Source organism: Primulina tabacum, chromosome 15, assembly GCF_025594145.1.
Source record: "Primulina tabacum isolate GXHZ01 chromosome 15, ASM2559414v2, whole genome shotgun sequence".
NCBI classification, from domain to species: domain Eukaryota; kingdom Viridiplantae; phylum Streptophyta; class Magnoliopsida; order Lamiales; family Gesneriaceae; genus Primulina; species Primulina tabacum.
Window position 1 is genome coordinate 36,336,667 of NC_134564.1, and position 21,341 is coordinate 36,358,007.

Consider the following 21,341-nt stretch of genomic DNA (forward strand, 5'->3'; position numbering starts at 1 on the left):
CACAAGCGCCTTTTTTGTGACAGCGCAAGGTCTTGGTGTGTTGGAGAAAGCTATGCAATCCACGTGTAATTTGTTTGACCTGCAACCGTTTGGCCCATTAAAACTTAAACTTATTCACGAAGATAACAAGTAGATAAGTAGATTAAACTATCTATTACTAGGTATCTTAGAATAACCTAAATATTGTTTTGGTCTGTTTTTTAAATTAGCTAAAATACTCGTACTTGATCTCTGCACGTTTTCTAAAGTTTCAACCAACCCGCTTATCTTCTCTTCTCCCAACTCTCAAACACGAAGAGAGATACTAAAACTTCTACTAAAATTTTTTCCTCACAATTACATTGCTCTACTCCACCTTGCATTCAAAACCACTGCAGGTTCCCTCACACAAAAACACCTCCTCTCCCAAACCTCTCTTACACGACGCATTCTCTTTCATTACAATTCTTCAGTCACGCGACAGTAAGAATGTAAGGTCCAAAATTAAGACGATGTAATCCAACTGCATGCGAATCTAGGAAATAATGGAAAATGAGTAATTAATTTATTTTAATTTCTAATTAATTATGTGACATACATGTTTATTTGCTAAATATGATTTTATTGTCATCATGCATAAAATGTAATTTTTAGGAATATTCAAGCGACGATCGAGGAACGGGGTCTGAGGGCTGAAGAAAACGTAAAATATTTTTATTAAATAATTATTTTTAATTATTTAAAAGATGGTCGATGCTTTCTAGGATTTTTGAAAATAAAGGGTTTTGAAGTGATTTTATACGCCGGGACGTAAATTTTATCGGTGTTGGTTTTTTTCAACTAAAATACGAACTTTTTGGCAAGCCGGCTAATAAATTCACATATTTAATTAATCAAAACTTTGGTTAATATTTTAGTAAATCCTAATTTAACTAATGGGCTTGAATTTTGGGGCTTAATAGGCCTAAAGCCTACTTAGTGGTTAGATTAGTATTTAAAGTGCAAAAATCACAAAAACCTACTCATTGTGCATCAAAAAATCGGCCACATTGTTTTGAATTCTGAAAACTCCTCCCTCCCCACACTCACACACACACACGGCAGCACACACTTGCAATTAGGAAGGGATTTTCGAAGGTCTATCAAGAGCAAACTGTAGTCGTCCCTCCGTTCTTCGTCGTCAACGATTATTCGAGCGTATACTACGCAAAAGCACACCTTAATCTCCCCTTTCTCATCCATTATATCATAATATTGTTTAAATTATGGTTGCATGAAAAGTTGTAGTTCATGTATATATATTCAGAAATTTCGAAACTCATCTTGTACATGCATTGGATTTGTGATTTTTATGCCACTTGTTGATGCTTCGATTCACGCTTATTTGATACTAAGGGGCTGCCATGATATCTAGGTATTTTGCGTAAGGTTTACACTTGTTTTAGAGTCCCACACACTTCACAGAAATCGACTGAAACGGTGAACTTAGAGTCCAGTAGGGTACTTTGGCATGTTGGGCAAGTTTTGGCTCGATATTGTTCGGGGGTAACTCGTGAAAATCGAGAGTTGGCTCGGGGGTGAAAATTAGGGGTCAAATAGAGTTTCTAAAACAAAGGAAAATTGGAAAACGACTCACGGGGGTCGATTCATGGTCCATAAGGGCTAAAATAATATAAAAAGACTAAATTTAGAATTTAGGAATTTTATATTAAAGTTTGGTATTTTTCGGGATTAAAACACCGTTAAAACAATTAAGAAAAGATAATTGAAAAAGTCTAACATTTAAGGCAAATAAAATTATGAAAAAATTCACGTAAGCTTAAATAATTATTTGGGACATGTTAGAGTCATGAAAACAAGAAAAAAAGTCGAAAATGTAAAACGTCGAACCCAGAGGTAAAACGCTCTTTTTACACCGGGAAATTAGTAAAGGTCATGGCAGTGCCCTAAATGCGATTTTTATGAAAATATGATTATTTTTAAATGGTTATGAATTGTTCATGATTAGATGATGATTTTTAAATGTCTAAGAGATTTTCATGAATTAAGAAGACATTTAAAATACATGTTGCCTGCTTGATTTCAAAAATGAAAAATATAATGATATCCATGATTTTTCTAAGTGATGTGAATGAAATGAAAAATGTTGAAGGATGTGAAATGATTGTGACTAATTCGTTAATGATGGCGACGTCGTGAGGGTTATGGTCCCAGTGGGAGCCCGACGATCGTGTTTCCATCATTGCGAATATGTGATAACGGATATGTGGTAACGGTTTTGTGGTAACGGAAGAATGGGAATATCGTGAGGGGAAAAAGGCCCCAGAGGGAACCCCGACGATCGTATTTCTATTCGAATCATGATAGGCCAGGGCCCAGTTGACCGGTGAAAGTGTTGCTGGTGTCCCCCGCCGCCCAGTACTGTGGTTTTATGTAGATGGATCCATCGACCCTCATGAGCATGATCAGGAAAGTCACAATTAACGATCTGAATTCAACAAAGGAAAAAGAAAATGATTATGATCAAGTTAAAACGTTTATTGATAAGGAAAATGATCAAGATTTTATGGGCATGACATGAAATGTTATTTTCACTTAAAAGTATTTTCACTGTTGCATGCGATTTTATACGTATTATTTGTTATAAAGATTATGGTGTGTTGAGTCTTTAGACTCACTAGGTGTGATGGATGCAGGTGAGGATGTAGGAGGACTTGACGGATGATTAGTCTGGACTGATGTCGCACACAACCCGAGGACCAGCGCTACATTTTCCGCATTATGCTTTATGATTTAAATTAAAGATTTTTAAGATTATTTATTTATGCTTTGAGAGATTTTTAGAGGTTTAGTATGAGTTTTACTTTTCAAATTATTGCTTTTTAGATTTGGTAGAACAGTTGGCGATTTTACTTTTGACTACTTCACTTGAATTTTTAAATACTAGTTGATTGAGGTTTTATTTTAAAAAGGGGCAAAATATTTTATAAAAATATTTTCACGTACTAAGTGAGTTGGCCGAAATACAAAAAAAAAATTCTAGTACTTTTAAAGCAATAAAAAGAGCAGGACATTTCAGTTAGTATCAGAGCAATGGTTCCTGTAAAGGGTTGTGCCACCGTCAGCGCCGGGAAGATCAGTCGTCAAGCCTCTAAGTAGTGAGTTTTACTTGCTTTATGTGATTCTATATGATTTAACCTGCATGAAGTTATGGATATTACGTTTATGATGCATGTTTATTAGCTTTTTGAGTATTTATGCTTTGCATGCTTAAATTGCTAATTGAGTTAGGATTTGTCGCATGATTAGAGAACTTAGATTTAAATGCATGTTGGTTACGTTAGAATTTGGAAAACATTCAGATATAATGCCTCCTAGACGTGCACCCATTCATGAGAATCAAGCCGAGAATAGTGTTAACCGTCGAGGGAACAGTCAAGGGAATGCACCACCACCACCACCCCCACCTGGGGATCCTGCTACTCGTGCATTAGAGGGCATGGCTTGTCTTTTCGAGCAACAGTTACAGCAGCAACAGTTACAGCAGCAGCAGATGCAGCAGCAGCCGCCACCTAGGCCGCAACAGGATATCTATGAGCAGTTCTGGAGGCTAGGCCAAAGGAATTTTCTGGCACCACCGATCCATTTGCTGCTGAGAGTTGGATCCGTTCGCTTGAGGTGCATTTTCGCTATCTAGACATGGGAGACGCCGACAGGGTGAGGTGTAATACTTATCTGCTTAGAGACGACGCTTCTTTATGGTGGGAAGGAGCCGAGCATGGTGTTGACCTTGCTACACTCACTTGGGCACAGTTCAAGACGAAATTCTATGAGAAATACTTTACTGCTGAGGTCCGAAGCCGGATAAAGAGGGAATTCATGACTCTCCGTCAGGGAGACGTATCTGTTGCTGACTTTGTGAAGAAGTTTGATAGGGGTTGCCACTTTGTGCCCCTTATTGCTGGAGATGCGGAGGAAAAGCTTAGGCATTTTATGGATGGCCTACGACCTACCGTTCGGGATAAAGTTATGATGATGCATCCGGAGAATTATGCTATGACAGTTACTTATGCATATCGGGCTGAGCAGTCCTTGAAGGATATTGAGTTTGAGATTCAGCGCAAGAGGCAGCATCATCAGAATAATAATCAGCCTAACAAGAAGCCATACACGGGTCCTCCTAGACCTCAAGGGCCTCAAAAGCCCCAAGGTCAATTCAAGAAGCTAGCACCACCAAAGCCACAGAATCCGGGAGCACCAAAGCCTGCTGAGAGGCAATCATGCAAGGAGTTCAACCGTCTACATCTTGGCAAATGCGAGTTGGGATCATATAAATGTTTCTACTGCAAGGAGGCCGGTCACAAGGCTATTGATTGCCCAAAGAGGAAAGCAGCTACTACGGCCCGAGCTTATGTTATGAATGCCGAGGAAGCTGAGGAAGAGGCAGACACTACACTCATCACGGGTAACCTAGTCATTTAACATTTTTATATTGCTTATTTCTGCCTGAAATGTTAAATTGGTTATTAGAATTGAATTGTGATTAAGTTCCAACCTAGAATAAATTAGGTTGCATGTTCTACCTAGTGGGACTTAAGTGATGATTTTAGGAACCATAGAAAAATGATTCAAATTTTGTGCCTTAATTTATGTGAAGGATGTTATGATTCCAAATAAAAAGTTTTAGGGCCAAAATTAAAGAAAATCACAAAAGGGGGTTTCGAAATTATTGGGGGGCCAATATGCAAATATTCGAAATTAAGGGACCCATGTGCAAATTCTGAAATCTTAAGGATCAAAATGCAAACTCTCGAACATCAAGGATTAAATCAGAACTTCGAATAATATATGGACTTAAGTACAATAATTCGAAAATTATGGGTCAATTTTGCAAATTCCAAAAGTTGAGGGACTAAAGTGCAATTCTTCCTAGAAATGTTTAAGTTCAACACGAAATCTTCATCCAATCTTGGGAATTAATGATAGTAAATCCTTAAGTTTCAACACGAAAAGATTTAAAAGATATTTTCACTGCAGGGAGGATCATCATTCTAGGTGTAGCTACCTATGCTTTGCTAGATTCAGGAGCTACGCACTCTTTCATACCAGAAACCTTCATCAAAAGATTGAATATTACTCCTCAAGATATGGGTTTGGGTTTCAAAGTTTCGATTCCATCCAGTGATCAGATGCTCACATCTAAGATTGTTAAGAATCTGGAGCTTCGGTTATTCAGAGATGTTGTTCGAGCAGATCTTATTGTGCTTCCTATGCCCGAATTCGATATTATTCTTGGGATGGATTGGCTATCAGCGAATGGAGCTTCGATTGATTTTCGTCAGCGATCAGTATCTATCAGGCCACCCAGTGGTAAATCTTTTGTTTTCGAGGCGGCGAGAAACAAGCAAATGCCGCACATTATCTCTTGTCTATGTGCGAGGAAGCTTATAAGCATGGATGCCGGGCGTATCTAGCATGTGTCACTACTACACATGAATCCATCAGCCAGAAGTTAGAGGATGTTGATATTGTGAGAGATTTTTCTAGCGTCTTTCCCGAAGACGTTTCTGGCATTCCACCCGATCGTGAGGTGGAATTCTCTATTGATCTCATGCCGGGCATTGTTCCTATATCTAAAGCACCTTATCGTCTAGCACCCGCTGAAATGAAAGAATTGAAATTCAACTATCTTATTCTAGCTTGCTGTTACTCTGCAAAAATCTCTACTCGCATTCAGAAATCAAAAGCTCACGCTTACTAGTTATATCAGTAGCATTCAAGGCTACATTCCGAGCTTATTAGCACTTTGTAATCTTTGATAGATTTTCTAAGTTGTGCTTAGATCAGTTACGATATGTAAAAATTGTTGTATAATAAGAGTTTCAGTTTTGGAAAGTGATAAGTCCAAACTGAAGTGGGTCAGTACATTTTCTTGTATTCGATCAAAGTCTTTTAGTGAATATCCTATCTTCGTGATAGAAGGGGTGACGTAGGAGTTATTCAAGTCTCCGAAAATCCAGAAACATATTGTGCTCCTTTTACTTCAGTTACATTTTTCAGTTAGACTATTCTATATTTCAGTCAGTTTATTTTCCGCAACTGTTTTCTCAGTTTACTGATTGTCATCGATCGACGTGATACCTAGTGTCAGTTTGTAACAAAACTGAACTTTATCTTTGGAGAAAATTTAAATCTGTAAGTGTTTATTCAACCCCCCCTCCCCCTTTCTAAACACTTATCATCCCTTTAACCGATCCTTTCAGGGTGATCACTTCACAGCGTAGGAGAGCTGCTGGATTTTTCTGAATAGACACAGAGTTCAGATATTGAATATTTTTATGTTGAAGAATTTGTGTGATTGAGTCACAGATTTACCGTGTTGCCAACACTCGAAGAACAACACTGACGCATAGTGTTGATCGAAGAGTGGTTTCGTTTGGTTTTAAGCAACACACTTTTTGTTTCACGCATCTAGTATTTACTTTCAGTGTTTGATGCATGTTAATTCCTTGGAGTGTCCAGGAATTTAGTTTTGTTATTTTCACTAGTATTATTTTGGTGTAAACGATTTACATATTTTTCTAGTGAATTTTTGCCATGAGGCATCGCACAAGTATTCGTACTTGTGCATGATTTAAAACTGGTGTTTATTTATTAAAGTTATATTTGTGTGTTAACAATTAATTTTCGCTGCTGTGTTGTGTGCTGGTGTTGACAACACCGAGCACAACACCAAATTCTGATACACACAATATATTTATTTCCTGTACGTTTATGTACAACGTCCCTTACACATACAACCATAAGATGTCACCACTTTATACTCCATGGAATGCACAACAAATGCAAAACCACAAAAATCTGCAAAGTATAATGGCTTGAAAAATGGAGGAAGAGAGAGACGCTGCTTTGTCACGGGATTAATAACAAAGAGACTATGCAGGTTACTGACGTCAGTGGCTAACACCAAACCATTGCAGCTACTAGTTACTATATCAACAAACCCAAAATCAAACTTAGATATCTCGAGACAACCTTGTCGCATTTCCACAAAAGTTTTTCTAAGAAAAACAAAACCCTGAATTATCAGCCCACTATTTGAATCCCGAAGGTGATCGTAAATAAAATTTTGGGAACGGATCACGAGGTTCCAGTCTCGGCAAACATAGCTCACAACATCATGTAAAAATTGAGCTGGAAGATGTAAAAGAACTTTGGAAAATATTTCTTGAGGAAGATACTTTCTCCTTTGTCTCTTCTTTGCACACCTCTTACAACAATGGTAAATGCAAGAGGTGATGGAGACACTGTTGAAACCAGTCACCTGCACAGTAACACAAAAGAAGTTGAAGAACCACAACGGGATACATAAAACGATCCTCATTTGCTACTGAAATCTATTCAAAATGTAATGGCCAGTGTCATGCGAAAAAATAATCACAAAGCCTCAACATATTGTACAAATAATTGGAGGAAAATTGCTAAGCAAAACTAAAACAAACACAAAAAAATCTACTGTTTGTCACTAAAACTAGACGCGCAAACCCGACACCCAGAAACATACCATATTTTTTCGATTATAAAAAATTGGCACAAAAGACTCAAAATTTGGCAAGATTAAGTAAGAGTAACATATTTTAAAACACAGCAGGAAAGAATAGCCCATGATAAAACAAATAGCTGGTTCTTCTTTTTTGAGATAATAGATGGATGAATCTTCACTGTTACCTCAGTCTTGGGTTTCCGTAAGTCATTTCCATCAGTAGGCAAGTGATTCAACTGGTGATTCTGCTTCTGCACCATGAATAGTGGTGAAGGGCTCGATGACGATGCCATGGTGTCGATTGCCGGTGAAAATAATAGCCTCCTTTATTTGGACTTCTAGAATTAATAAATATAAATGGACGTATCAAACATCCCTATGCCCATTGCCTTGAATTTGTGATGTGACTCCTCACTGCGCCGCCTCCGCTACCATCTAATCATCACCACATGCCCAAAGTCACCACGTAAAACAATACAAAATACACAATATCAAAACAAACAATTATTCGCGAAAGGGGTATGCTTAAGTCCAAAAGAAATCTTTGTGAGTTTCTAGAAAATAAATCGAGCTTTAGAGTTTTTTTTATACAACAATTTACTACCCGAGGAGTTCCAGCGAGATTTTTGCTTAGAGTGGTTGTCCTTGTTAAATTTTTTCACTTGGCTTGGGTGATACGCTCAGCTGCTGAATTGATTGCCCATGTACTCATCTTACTTTTCTGCTTATTGGATTTCTTTCTTCCTCGGAAATTTCATTGCTCGGGCAAATATTTTTTTTCTTATTATAAATTTTATTCTAAGATATCATGACTGTTATTATGTTAGCTTTTACCGCTTTCTCTCTTTTTGTATCCCTTTTCTAATTTTAAGAGTCTCAGATGTCTTCCTTGATTGCTTCCATCGGGCATGGAAACTTCAAGCCTACCCTTAAAAAGCCTCTGGTTGGCCAAAAGAAGCAAATTGAAGCTCCTAGTTCTTCTCCTCTGTCAAGGTAAAATCATTTATTGATGCATATCAGGAAATCTGCTTGAAAATAAAAAAAAAAACTTCAGCATATGTAGTGCTGAATTGTAAAATATTCAGCAGTAAAAAGCAAAAAGTGGCTGGAGCCTTTTTGGATCAAAGCATTGAAAAACTCGATGATGTTACTGCAGTAAGCGGGGTTAATCTCAAGGTAACTTGTAAAATCCAAGATTTTTGTATAATTGTGATAATATTTTGTAATTTAATGGTACTAGGATTTGCGCAATCTTCGGGTATCTATCTCATAAGATGTAAGATCTGCAAGATTATCTAAAGTTCAAACACGATGATAATACACGATCAGGATAGCAGCCACTTTCCTATAAATAGGAGAAGCTCCCATTCAGAATTTACAACTCATTTACACATCAAATTTTCAAGTTTTTGCACTGCAATTTTCGAAAATTCCTCTCCAAAATCCTGCACGAGTCATCAAAATTCTGTCCAAGTTCAGAAATTCATTTCTCTCATTCGGGTAGCTGGAATCCGATCGCAACCATTCAGAAGATGCTTCTATATGTTTCGAATAACATGTCCAAATTTCGGCCAAATCCAACGGTTAGTTTTTCGTTTGTAGCCTTCGCAAGAAAACTGCTCAGAGTCTAGACGGAAAACAGTATACCTACGATTTTCCATCCATAAACAGATTAAAACGACTTCCAAACCCGATCTACACCGTTCATAATTTATTTGACGTAATGTGAACGTACTGTAAAAGTTTGAGCCCGATCCAACGGTTCAATAAGGCGCAAAGAATTTTTCAAGACGGTTGATTTTTTGGACAATGTGCTGCTGCGTTTTCAAAGTGTCGGTAGCATGATTCTTCTATGATTTTCGAATTCTTCATGTTTTCTTCATATTTTTTATGGTATATATGATATAAACTCGAATTCTTCATGTTTTCTTCTGCATATTTTTATCGTTTTCATAGTTACTATTATAAAAACGATTCTATTTTTATGGTATATATGATATAAACTGGTTTTGGTTTATACTGTACTACGAGGCTTGTTGTTTAGAAATTATGTGATTGTTGAATAACGCCGATGTCGACTAACCCCGGTTTCGGAGCGTGACATTTAAGTGGTATCAGAGTCACCAGGTTCAGAATCCAGTTGAGGAAAATTTTACCAGATAAGAAAAGAAAAATCGGCTAGATTTTTCCAAAGAGCCGTTCCAATCTCCTTCAGAACGACCCAACGAGTAATATTCACAAGTTTTTGAGGCATGGTCCGAAAACGCAAAATTCATTCTTTTAGGCCTCCGAAATCGCGTTTTTGCCGTTTTAGGAAAGTTTCGTATATCCTATAACTTTCTGAATAAAATTCCAAATTCGATTCCGTCAGTTGTTCTAAACGCTTCTCGACATATGCTTTAAATCCATATGTTTTTATCTAAATTTCCATTTTTGGAAAATTTCTCGAAAAATCTCTTTCAACGCGTTTCTTGCAGTGTTTATCAGATTTTTATGGAATTGAATTAAAGAAACAATTAGTATTGACCTATATTGTAGGGATTGTACCTATCTAAGATAAGTTGACTTAAGCTTCTGACCTAAGATGAAATATTTGATTTGGGGTAATAAATTATTTATGGAAAAAAAAACTAGCGTGTGAAAATCTGATATAAGAGTTACAATAAGTTTTGAATATTCCAATATAGAAATTGATTTTGGGCAATAGTTAAATGTGTGGACATTCATTTGGGTTCTTAAGAATGCTAAGCGTTAACTTTAAATATGTATGATTTTAGGTTATCTTGTTTAAAATGAAGTTGGGGAACAATATCTTAAGGTGAAGAAATTTATATTATTTTGGGATAACTAGTGGATTACGACCTTATGTGAATAAAATAAGTTATGAGATATTGCTGGATATTGAGGAAATATAGCATAATAAGTTTTGACTTTTGTTATGGTACTAAGAATGAATAAAGGAGAAAGACATTCAATAAAAATAGTTTGTGTTGGAGCTCTCTAAGATCATTGTCTTGTGGAAAGTAAGATTTATCACAAAAATTAATTGAGAATTAATTTCATTCATACAAGGTTAAATAAGATTTTATTTTATGACGACTGAGTTATAATTTTTGAGATTTAAATCAATAGGCTATAGATTCATATTGAGTTAAGTTCTAAGATTTTATGAGTTTTAAGTTTTGAGATAGTAATCGTGATAATTTCTAGATAGAATAAAATCAGTATCAGTTCGCATATATTTAGTGCCAGCTTGATTCAACCACCTTGGTAGATTTCGATGTCGAAATATATACCATGCAAACATAACTCATACCACGTGCACATCATTAACCCGACACTGAGATTCATCTACTTTCAATGGTTTACTGATATCAGTCGCTAATTTTTACTCCTCTAAGGGGACGAGGCCGTATAGCGGTTATCTCCCCCACCGCGTAAGGGTACGTATGGTTGGGATTCCCACCCATATCAAGTTGAATTCTCACAGTGTCAAAACACAACTCATGCAAAAACATTGTAACCAGAAGGGTGTAGGAGAAGAATTGTACTCGACCGAATTTTGACAAAAACGAAAAACACATGCACCGAAAATTTAACAATTTAAAACAAGCCCACTTACCTTAGACCTGGAAGAAAACATGAAGAATTCGAAAATCATAGAAGAATCATGCTACCGACACTTCGGAATAGCAGCATGTTATCTTGAGATTACATAACATACCCCACCCTCGATGATGATGTAATAAAATTTCCTGTTAGCCCCTTTATTTCCCTTTATTTGCAGACAAATAAATACGGTGCTCTGATGTCTAGAACATCGGTAACGAATAGGTAATTACATATTTAGTTATTTTATTTGTGAGTTTGATAAAATTCATAAATATTTAATACGTGTCTTAAAAATATGGGATCGAGCCAAGAAATTAATTTCCTTCTAATTTGATAACCGAGATATAAAAAACAACAACCTTCTTTTATGCATAGAAAACGTAGTGTCAATGAGATAAAAATAGAGACGATGTATTACGAAATAAGTGCCACTTACTCTCTCGGTATGAAAACAAATTTGAATGTCTTTCCTTACAACCCAACTGCTATTATATTATTCCCCTTCAAAGTGTTTTTCCTTCAAGTCTCTTAACATGCACCTTTACCAACTTGGGCTTCTCTATTTCAATCATTGATCTGAATTTGATGTTGATAGACCCAATGGATCAAAATCTCTCGTAGCTGGATCTGGTTCTGGATCACAACACCTTCACACACCATCCAATCGGGCTTCTAACTTTCAATCAAACTTGGGCCCTATGAATTTGAATTTCGTGGGCTCGATGGATCAAAATATCTCCTATCTGGATATGGATTATCACACATTAACCAACCATCCACTCATGACCGCCCAATGGATCAAAATCTCTGGTATCTGGATCAGGTTCAGAAACACCTTCACACACCATCCAATTGGGCTTCTCATTTTCAATTACACTTGGGCCCCAATGGATCAAAATGCTCGCGTACGTGGATATGGATTATAACACTTTCACCCATCATCCACTCCCAACACTCGATCACAGCATGTCTGTGTGTGTGGGCTAGACCGTTACATTTGTTATGAGAGCCTGTGTGTGGGCGCCGCACGTTGTGACGCCTTTTAAGTTTGAAAGCGGGGGTGTGGTGAGAAGGCCCTTAGGCGAAATCTCACATCGCCAAACCACGAGAGAGAGGCTGGGCATGTAAATGAGCGTGTAGCAACCCTTGTGACACGTTTTGAAGCCGTGAGGGCTTGGGCCAAAGCGGACAATATCAGAAGTGGGCTGGGCCGTGACATTATGTTTGTTGTGTTCGAACCGAATATGATGCTCACTGGAATGATTTTTCCTTGCGTGTTTTTTTTTTATCTTTCAAGATCCCCTCAGAACTAATGTAGTTGAAAATTAAAGTAGGTTACTGGATTTTATATGTTATTAGCGTGATTTCGAAATTAGCAGTATGTTATCTTGAGATTACACAGCATACCTCACCATCTATGATGATGTAATAAAATTTCCTGTTAGTCCCTTTATTTCCCTTTATTTGCAGACAAATAAATATGGTGCTCTGATGTCTAGAACATCGGTAGCGAATAGGTAATTACATATTTAGTTATTTTATTTGTGAGTTTGATAAAATTCATAAATATTTAATACGTGTCTTAAAAATATGGGATCGAGCCAAGAAATTAATTTCCTTCTAATTGATAACCGAGCTATAAAAAACAACAACCTTCTTTTATGCATAGAAAACATAGTGTCAATGAGATAAAAATAGAGACGATGTATTACGAAACAAGTGCCACTTACTCTCTCGATAAGAAAACAAATCTGAATGCCTTTCCTTACAACCCAACTGTTATTATATTATTCCCCTTCAAAGTGTTTTTCTTTCAAGTCTCTTAACATGCACCTTTACCAACTTGGGCTTCTCTATTTCAATCATTGATCTGAATTTGATGTTGATAGACCAAATGGATCAAAATCTCTCGTAACTGGATCTGGTTCTAGAACACAACACCTTCACACACCATCCAATTGGGCTTCTCATTTGCAATCACACTTGGGCCCTATGAATTTGATGTTCCTGGGCCCGATGGATCAAAATATCTCGTATCTAGATATGGATTATCACACCTTAACCCACCATCCGCTCATGACCGCCCAATGGATCAAAATCTCTGGTATATGGATCAGGTTCAGAAACACCTTCACACACCATCCAATTGGGCTTCTCATTTTCAATTACACTTGGGCCCCAATGGATCAAAAAACTCGCGTATTTGGATATGGATTATAACACCTTCAGCCATCATCCACTCGCAACGCTCGATCACAGCATGTCTGTGTGTGTGGGCTGGACCGTTTTGTATTGGAGCCTGTGTGTGGGCGTCGCACGTTGTGATGCCTTTTAAGTCCAAAAGGGGGGGTGGGGTGAGAAGGCCCTTAGGCGAAATCCCACATCGCCAAACCACGAGAGAGAGGTTGAGCTTGTAAATGACCGTGTAGCAACCCCTTGTGACACGTTTTAAAGCCGTGAGGACTTGGGTCAAAGCGGACAATATCACAAGTGGGCTGGGCCGTGACATTATGTCTGTTGTGTTCGAACCGAATATGATGCTCACTGGATTGATTTTTCCTCGCGTGTTTATCTTCTTCTTCTTTTGATCTTTCAAGATCTCCTCGGAACTAATGTAGTTGAAGATTAAAGTAGATTACTGGATTTTATATGTTATTAGCGTGATTTCGAAATTAGCAGCATGTTATCTTGAGATTACACAGCATAACCCACCATCGATGATGATGTAATAAAATTTCCTGTTAGCCCCTTTATTTTCCTTTATTTGCAGACAAATAAATATGGTGCTCTGATGTCTAGAACATCGGTAGCGAATAGGTAATTACATATTTAGTTATTTTATTTGTGAGTTTGATAGAGTTCATAAATATTTAATACATGTCTTAAAAATACGGGATCGAGCCAAGAAATTAATTTCCTTCTTATGGAAAGTAAGATTTATCACAAAAATTAATTGAGGATTAATTTCATTCATACAAGGTTAAATAAAATTTTATTTTATGACAACTGAGTTATAATTTTTGAGATTTAAATCAATAGGCTATAGATTCATATTGAGTTAAGTTCTAAGATTTTATGAGTTTTAAGTTTTGAGATAGTAATCGTGATAATTTCTAGATAGAATAAAATCAGTATCAGTTCGCATATATTCAGTGCCGGCTTGATTCAACCACCTTGGTAGATTTCGATGTCGAAATATATACCATGCAAACATAACTCATACCACGTGCACATCATTAACCCGACACTGAGATTCATCTACTTTCAATGGTTTACTGATATCAGTCCCTAATTTTTACTCATCTAAGGGGACGAGACCGTATAGCGGTTATTTCCCCCACCTCGTAAGGGTACGTATGGTTGGGATTCTCACCCATATCAAGTTGAATTCTCACAGTGTCAAAACATAACTAATGCAAAAACATTGTAACTAGAAGGGTGTAGAAGAAGAATTGTACTCGACCGAATTTTGACAAAAACGAAAAACACATGCACCGAAAATTTAACAATTTAAAACAAGCACACTTACCTTAGACCTGGAAGAAAACATGAATAATTCAAAAATCATAGAAGAATCATGCTACCGACACTTTGAAAACGCAGCAGCACATTGTCCGAAAAATCAACCGTCTTGAAAAATTCTTTGCGCCTTATTGAACCGTTGGATCGGGCTCAAAACTTTTACAGTACTTTCATCATTACGTCTAATAAATTATGAACAGTGGAGATCGGGTTTGGAAGTCGTTTTATCCTGTTTATGGATAGAAAATCGTAGGTATACTGTTTCCCGCCTAGACTCTGAGCAGTTTTCTTGCGAAAGCTATAAACGAAAAAATAACCGTTGGATTTTGTCGAAATTTGGATATGTTATCCGAAACATACGGAAGCATCTTCTGAATGGTTGCGATTGGATTCCGGCTACCCGAGCCAGAGAATCGAATTTCTGAACTTGGACAGAATTTTGATGACTCGTGCAAAATTTTGGAGAGTAATTTTCGAAAATTGCAGTGCAAAAACTCGAAAATTTGATGTGTAAATGAGTTGTAAATTCTGAATTGGAGCTTATCCTATTTATAGGAAAGTGGCTGCTATCTTGATCGTCTATTATCATCGCGTTTGAATTTTCGAAGCAAACTTTAAATCTATGATAATTATCAATCTTTTATCCGTGATATTGGATAATATTTCGAAGAATAAAATTTGCAAAGCAAATGAAAGCAAACTATGAAAATAAACCTGTTTTGACAGTCTGATGAGATTAGCTATAATGCCGCGCATTCTCTCTTCCACAAACTAAGTGTGCAACATTCAACCAGAAATAAATAAATAAAGTCTTACAAGGCTTTCGTAAAAATGCAGTAATGGAGAATTCGATTTTACCAAGGACAAGCACCGCTCTACATCACTGTTCATATTCTTCAAACCAGATTTCGCCACTGCCAGAGAGCAGACAAAACACAAAAAGTCTAATATTTACGAGACCAAGTGGGATGCAGAATAAGAAGTAAACAGATAATCCAAGCAAAGATGGTTCATATAGCTAGAAATATTACTTATTTCTGCCACTAGCTTCTGAAGTGGAATCTTATGCAAAATCAGCATTTCTTCCTCTTCTTGAACAACCCGCCGAGATGCTTCTGAAGCCTGACTGTCTTCCTTGTAAAGTGGTCCATGGAGAAGGACCATGTAACTTGTACTGTAATAAGTTCACTTGGCCTCGTAGAGCGCTACAGCTGGAGAAATCATTATTTATTTCTATACTCGGGAATCTCTTTGAGTTTCTAAAAAATCATGTTACATGATTATTTGCAAGTGGTCCATGGAGAAGGACCATGTAACTTGTACTGCAATAAGTTTACCTGACCTCGTAGAGCGCTACAGCTGGAGAAATTATGATTTATTTCTATACTCGGAAATCTGTGAGTTTCTAAAAATTCATTTTACATGATTATTGGCAAGTGGTCCATGGAGAAGGACCATGCAACTTGTACTACAATAAGTTTACTTGACCTCGTAGAGCGCTACAGCTGGAGAAATCATGATTTATTTCTATACTCGGAAATCTCTTTGAGTTTCTAAAAAATCATGTTACAGGATTATTGGCCAGTGGTCCATGGAGAAGGACCATGTAACTTGTACTGCAATAAGTTTACCTGACCTCGTAGAGCGCTACAGCTGGAGAAATCATGATTTATTTCTATACTCGGAAATCTATGTGAGTTTCTAAAAAATCATGTTACAGGATTATTGACAAGTGGTCCATGGAGAAGGACCATGCAACTTGTACTGCAATAAGTTTACCTGACCTCGTAGAGCGCTACAGCTGGAGAAATAATGATTTATTTCTATACTCGGAAATCTCTATGAGTTTCTGGAAAATCATGTTAAAGGATTATTGGCAAGTGGTCCATGGAGAAGGATAATGTAACTTGTACTGCAATAAGTTCACTTCACCTCGTAGAGCGCTACTGCTGGAGAAATCATGATTTATTTCTATACTCGAAAATCTCTGTGAGTTTCTAGAAAATCATGTTATAGGATTATTGGCATGGAGAAAGACCATGTAACTTGTATTGCAATAAGTTTACCTGACCTCGTAGAGCGCTACAGCCGGAGATCATGGACCACTTGCCAATAATCCTATAACATGATTTTCTAGAAACTCACTTTAAATCATCTGCAAATTCAGGGTGGTGGATGATGGGTATGATCTCGAACGGCACAACTCATTCATCCTTCACACCGTACTTGGCTCTGAATGCTGGCTTTGCTTTCAAATCTTGGAGGGCCATGTAGTCGTCTGGAGAATCACTTGGAATGCTAGTAACAATTCCAGTACCCTCGTCAGTGAGAACTGATATCATGGGCAAAGTATATATAATTTCATTAACTATGGTTATCAGTATTCTCTCTTTCCCCCCCCCCCCCCCCTTCCATATATCTTTGCGGATAGCACAACTGGTCTCCCTTTCTTCATCACGCCAGCGATCACGACGACCAGATTAAATTTCCATAACTGATGGGCGGAAGAAAAGGGGGTTACGGTCGAATTGAGTTTTGGGGAATAGGGTTAGCTTCTCTTCAATGCGTGCTTTAAAGTATTGAGGAATAGGATTAGCTTCTCTTTAATGTATGCAGAAAAGGGTTACGACCGGATTAAACACTTTAGTTTTTGGGGAAAAATTAAAATATGGTTTATTTTTTTATTTCATTAAATATAGATATAATTTTTTTATTTTTTTATTTCATCAAAACTATTCCGTCGAAGTAAAATGTCCCGAGTTTTTAAAATTTTGAAGTAAAAAATATTTTACTTCGTCGGTGTTTTTTTCGAAGTTGATTGGTATATACTACTTCATAATTAATCATCGCCGAAATAATCAGTGGCGAATTAAAAATCAAAAATTTTATTAGTGAATAATAAACAAATAAGTTTTATGTAACATACTCTGATCTTGTCCAGCTTCCATTAATTTTATGGATGTTGATTTAAAAGGAAATAGTACAAATTTGAAAGCCTGTTTAAGGAGAGTATTCTAGAAAGAACACAAAAGCAGATGATTTAAGAGTAAAAGTGAGAGAGTGGTGGAAGGTTGTACGTGGCCACTTCAATCTCACTAGTAGAGGTTCCTAGTCTAGTCGAACGCATACTCGCGATTTCTCACGCATCTACTTCAATCTCACTAGTATTAGTTCAGTTCCTTGACAACTCTTTCAAGTTGAGATATATATAGCTTAAACCGATATCCAGATATACGGAAATTCAATGTGAATCGGCATGGAAAGCTTGGAATAATGTCCATGAGAACAATTTCGTAGTTATAATCTCTATATGACGAAGTTTCACGTATAAATCATTACGACACAAAATATATCAGATCGATGAGACTTTCTTAAGTGGAATCTCACCTCAGAAATTATCTTCTTATAAATTTTTGCACAGTGTTCGATCGTGAGACCAGACCAGACCAGACCAGACGAGGTCACTACAGTAATTCTTCTGTAGTTGCGCGAATGTTATGATTACGAGAACACGCAGTAGCCTTGGTTTGCAGGTAGATGATTTTGGGAGAAAGAGTGAGGGATCATGAGTTGCTGTGTAAAGAATTAAATTTGAAAATTCCTCTCAAAGGAATAAAATTGGTGAACATAAAGTGCATTGTTGCTTTGAGTTAGGAGATGGCCAATATCAAATAATTGGAATATTGAAATCTACAAGTGTCACACTAACCATGTGATGCACAGTCAAGCCTTGACCCTCATATATCCTTTCCATGCTCTATTTTATGAATAAGTAAATAGCATTATTTTACCTTTATTGATTCAATATCTCTCTTTTAAAATAAAACGTGAAATATTATTTATTATTTCAAATAAAACGTTTATCTCTTGTACGGATAAACGTACGTTGGTAACACCAAGACCGTTCAATGAGCACAAGGACTGACTAGATATGCTCATCCTTTGGTTTTTACACCGTTCGGCAATACTAAGAATGTTAAATTTGCTTGCAGCAGTTAGTTGACCATCAGTGCGTGCAGCCACATCAAGATTTGACAAAGCATGCATTAACAAAGGCTCCCCTTTCTTCCTATAAAACACACAAGCTTCATTCACCTCAAATTCAGTAACTTTTCTTCTATTTTCTCCCTTTGTTCCACCATGATTAAACTTCTCTATCATGGTCATAAAATTATGATTATATACTCCCTTGTCTTTGTTTTGATCCTCGAAAAAGTTTCTGGAGATTGCGAGTGTGGTAATGGAACTAAGCAAGGCAACAACAGTGAAGCTCTCAAGTACAAATTGTCGGCCGTCGCAGCAGTTCTTGCTGCAGGTGGGTTTGGAGTAAGCCTCCCACTTTTGGGCAAAAAATTTGCAGCTCTGAAACCCGAAAATGACGTATTCTTCATGATCAAGGCCTTCGCCGCTGGCGTAATCTTAGCAACTGGATTTATTCACATCCTTCCTGACGCATTCCGCAGCTTGACATCCCCTTGCCTTGACGAAAATCCATGGGGGAAATTTCCCTTTACCGGATTCGTGGCCATGATGGCTTCTATTGGAACATTGATGATAGATACGGTTGCAACCACCTTTTACAAGAAAGTGCATTTTAGCAAGGCCAAGCAAGTGAGTGTGGATGAAGAAGCTGCAGAGGACGATCACACAGGCCACGTACACGTACATACACATGCTACGCATGGCCACGCTCATGGAGCCGCCAGCCCCTCCCATGACACGAGTCTGTCAGATCTTATCCGGCAGCGGATAATATCTCAAGTATTTCTATCACATCCTTAATTAATCTCTAGTTTCCTGGTCCAAGACATGTAGAAAGTGTTTCCAAGAGTGACACCTTTTTTTCTTTTTCTGGATCTTGGTTGGATGATCATGTAGGTTCTCGAGCTGGGAATTTTGGTGCATTCGGTAATAATCGGGATTTCACTGGGGGCATCAGTGAGCCCTGGTACAGTAAAGCCACTAATGGCTGCTCTGTCTTTCCACCAGTTCTTTGAAGGCATGGGTCTTGGTGGATGCATATCTCAGGTACTGCTTCCCCGTAAATATAGTACATGTTTTGGGAATCAATAACATTAAAATGTTGTCATGATGTTTCATCATTTCATATGCTTCCAATATGATTCCATCCTTTATTGCAACGATGCCACAAAAGTTATTCCAGTCTTCATCCCCTTTTCATTTGTTCTTTTCAAAACCATCCTAAAGTCGCATGAATGAAATATCAGCAAGCTACCTTTTGGATGATGATCAGGCCAAATTCAAGTCTTTGAAAACGACGGTTATGGCCCTCTTTTTCTCCCTCACTACTCCACTGGGAATCGGGATCGGGATTGGAATTTCTCGAGTTTACAATGAGAACAGCACCAAGGCTCTCATTATTGAAGGGATTTTTAATTCAGCGTCATCTGGGATCTTGATTTACACTGGCGCTTGTAGATCTGTTAGCAGCAGATTTTCTGAACCCAAAGTTGCAAAGCAATGTTAGGCTTCAGCTGGGGGCACATGTGTCACTTCTCTTAGGTGCTGGATGTATGTCTTTTCTGGCTAAATGGGCATGATTTCCTCCTAGTTCTACTGCCTGTGATGTGTACATAATTTTATCGTAAGAATGGTACCTAAATTTGAACATTACATGTTTCTGTTGTTTCAAATGATTTGCAACTCTGTTACGACTCTTAGTAAGTTTCACTTTAGACATCAGGTTGACATTCTATGCTATGGTCCCAATGAAACTACAATCAAATATTGAAGGACTAAGACAAACGAGCAATAGAATGGAAAAAAATGAACATTAAAAAGACATGAGCGCTACTCTAAAGGCTAGATGCTCGACTACCTTCCAGTCCAACGCATAGGAAAACCTTTCTGTTGATAATTATGCACAATACTGGTGAATCGCAAATCACAAAGCAGCACTGGTAGTAAAAAGTCTCATAAATGATTATCTCCTCATGAGCAACAGAAATGCACATAGAAGAATGTAAGCTAATACAACGGTTCATGAAGTATAAATCCAGTTTTTTTTCATCTCGCCCTAGTCTCAGAACATGGTTCCAGATTCCCTCGACCTAAAACTTTGCATTTTCATGTATCCAAGTCTCCAGCCTAGCCGATTGTATCAGCTGGATCGAGGGGCAAAAATCAAGGAAGTTGGTACTTGGTCGACAACTATTTTCTTTCATCTTCTGGAAAAAGCTTCATTGCAGGATCAAGGTCTGGTTTCATCACATTTCTCCGTCTTAGCCCGATACTGAAGCACCCTATTATTATGCACACCGAAGGAAGATGTCACATTCCACTCGAGAGTGGAATCGCTTACAATTTCCTCACAATTATCGGAATTCCGTCGAGATCTCTTTCATTCAACATATCAAATATTGAAAAAAAATGTTATATACTTATTTTTTATATTTTGATATCAATTAAATAATATACCAAAAAATTGCTAGTCTTGGCTAGGCTGCTAATATGGCAGCCCAGGGTGGTACATATCAAATAATATTGCTGGTACATATATATGGCAGCCCAGGCCCACTAAAAATTTTGATATCAAATAATATACCAAATAATCCGAGGGTGGCACATATATGGCAGACCAGGCCCACTAATATTGCTGGTCTTGGCTAGGCTGCTCTTATTTAGATTCGATAACATTGTAATCTCAAGAAAGGTTTAAAAAAAA

General features: G+C 37.4%; 1 protein-coding gene across 1 annotated transcript; it reads left to right on the plus strand.

The window, feature by feature from the left end:
- The first annotated feature begins 18,262 nt into the window (after nt 1-18,262).
- Nucleotides 18,263-20,337, plus strand: LOC142527454 (zinc transporter 1). Its single transcript, XM_075632266.1, is given in 4 exon segments — nt 18,263-19,417; nt 19,535-19,684; nt 19,911-20,081; nt 20,083-20,337. Coding segments are annotated over 4 exon segments (1,077 nt in total). The 5' UTR covers nt 18,263-18,796; the 3' UTR covers nt 20,218-20,337.
- Nucleotides 20,338-21,341: the final 1,004 nt, after the last annotated feature.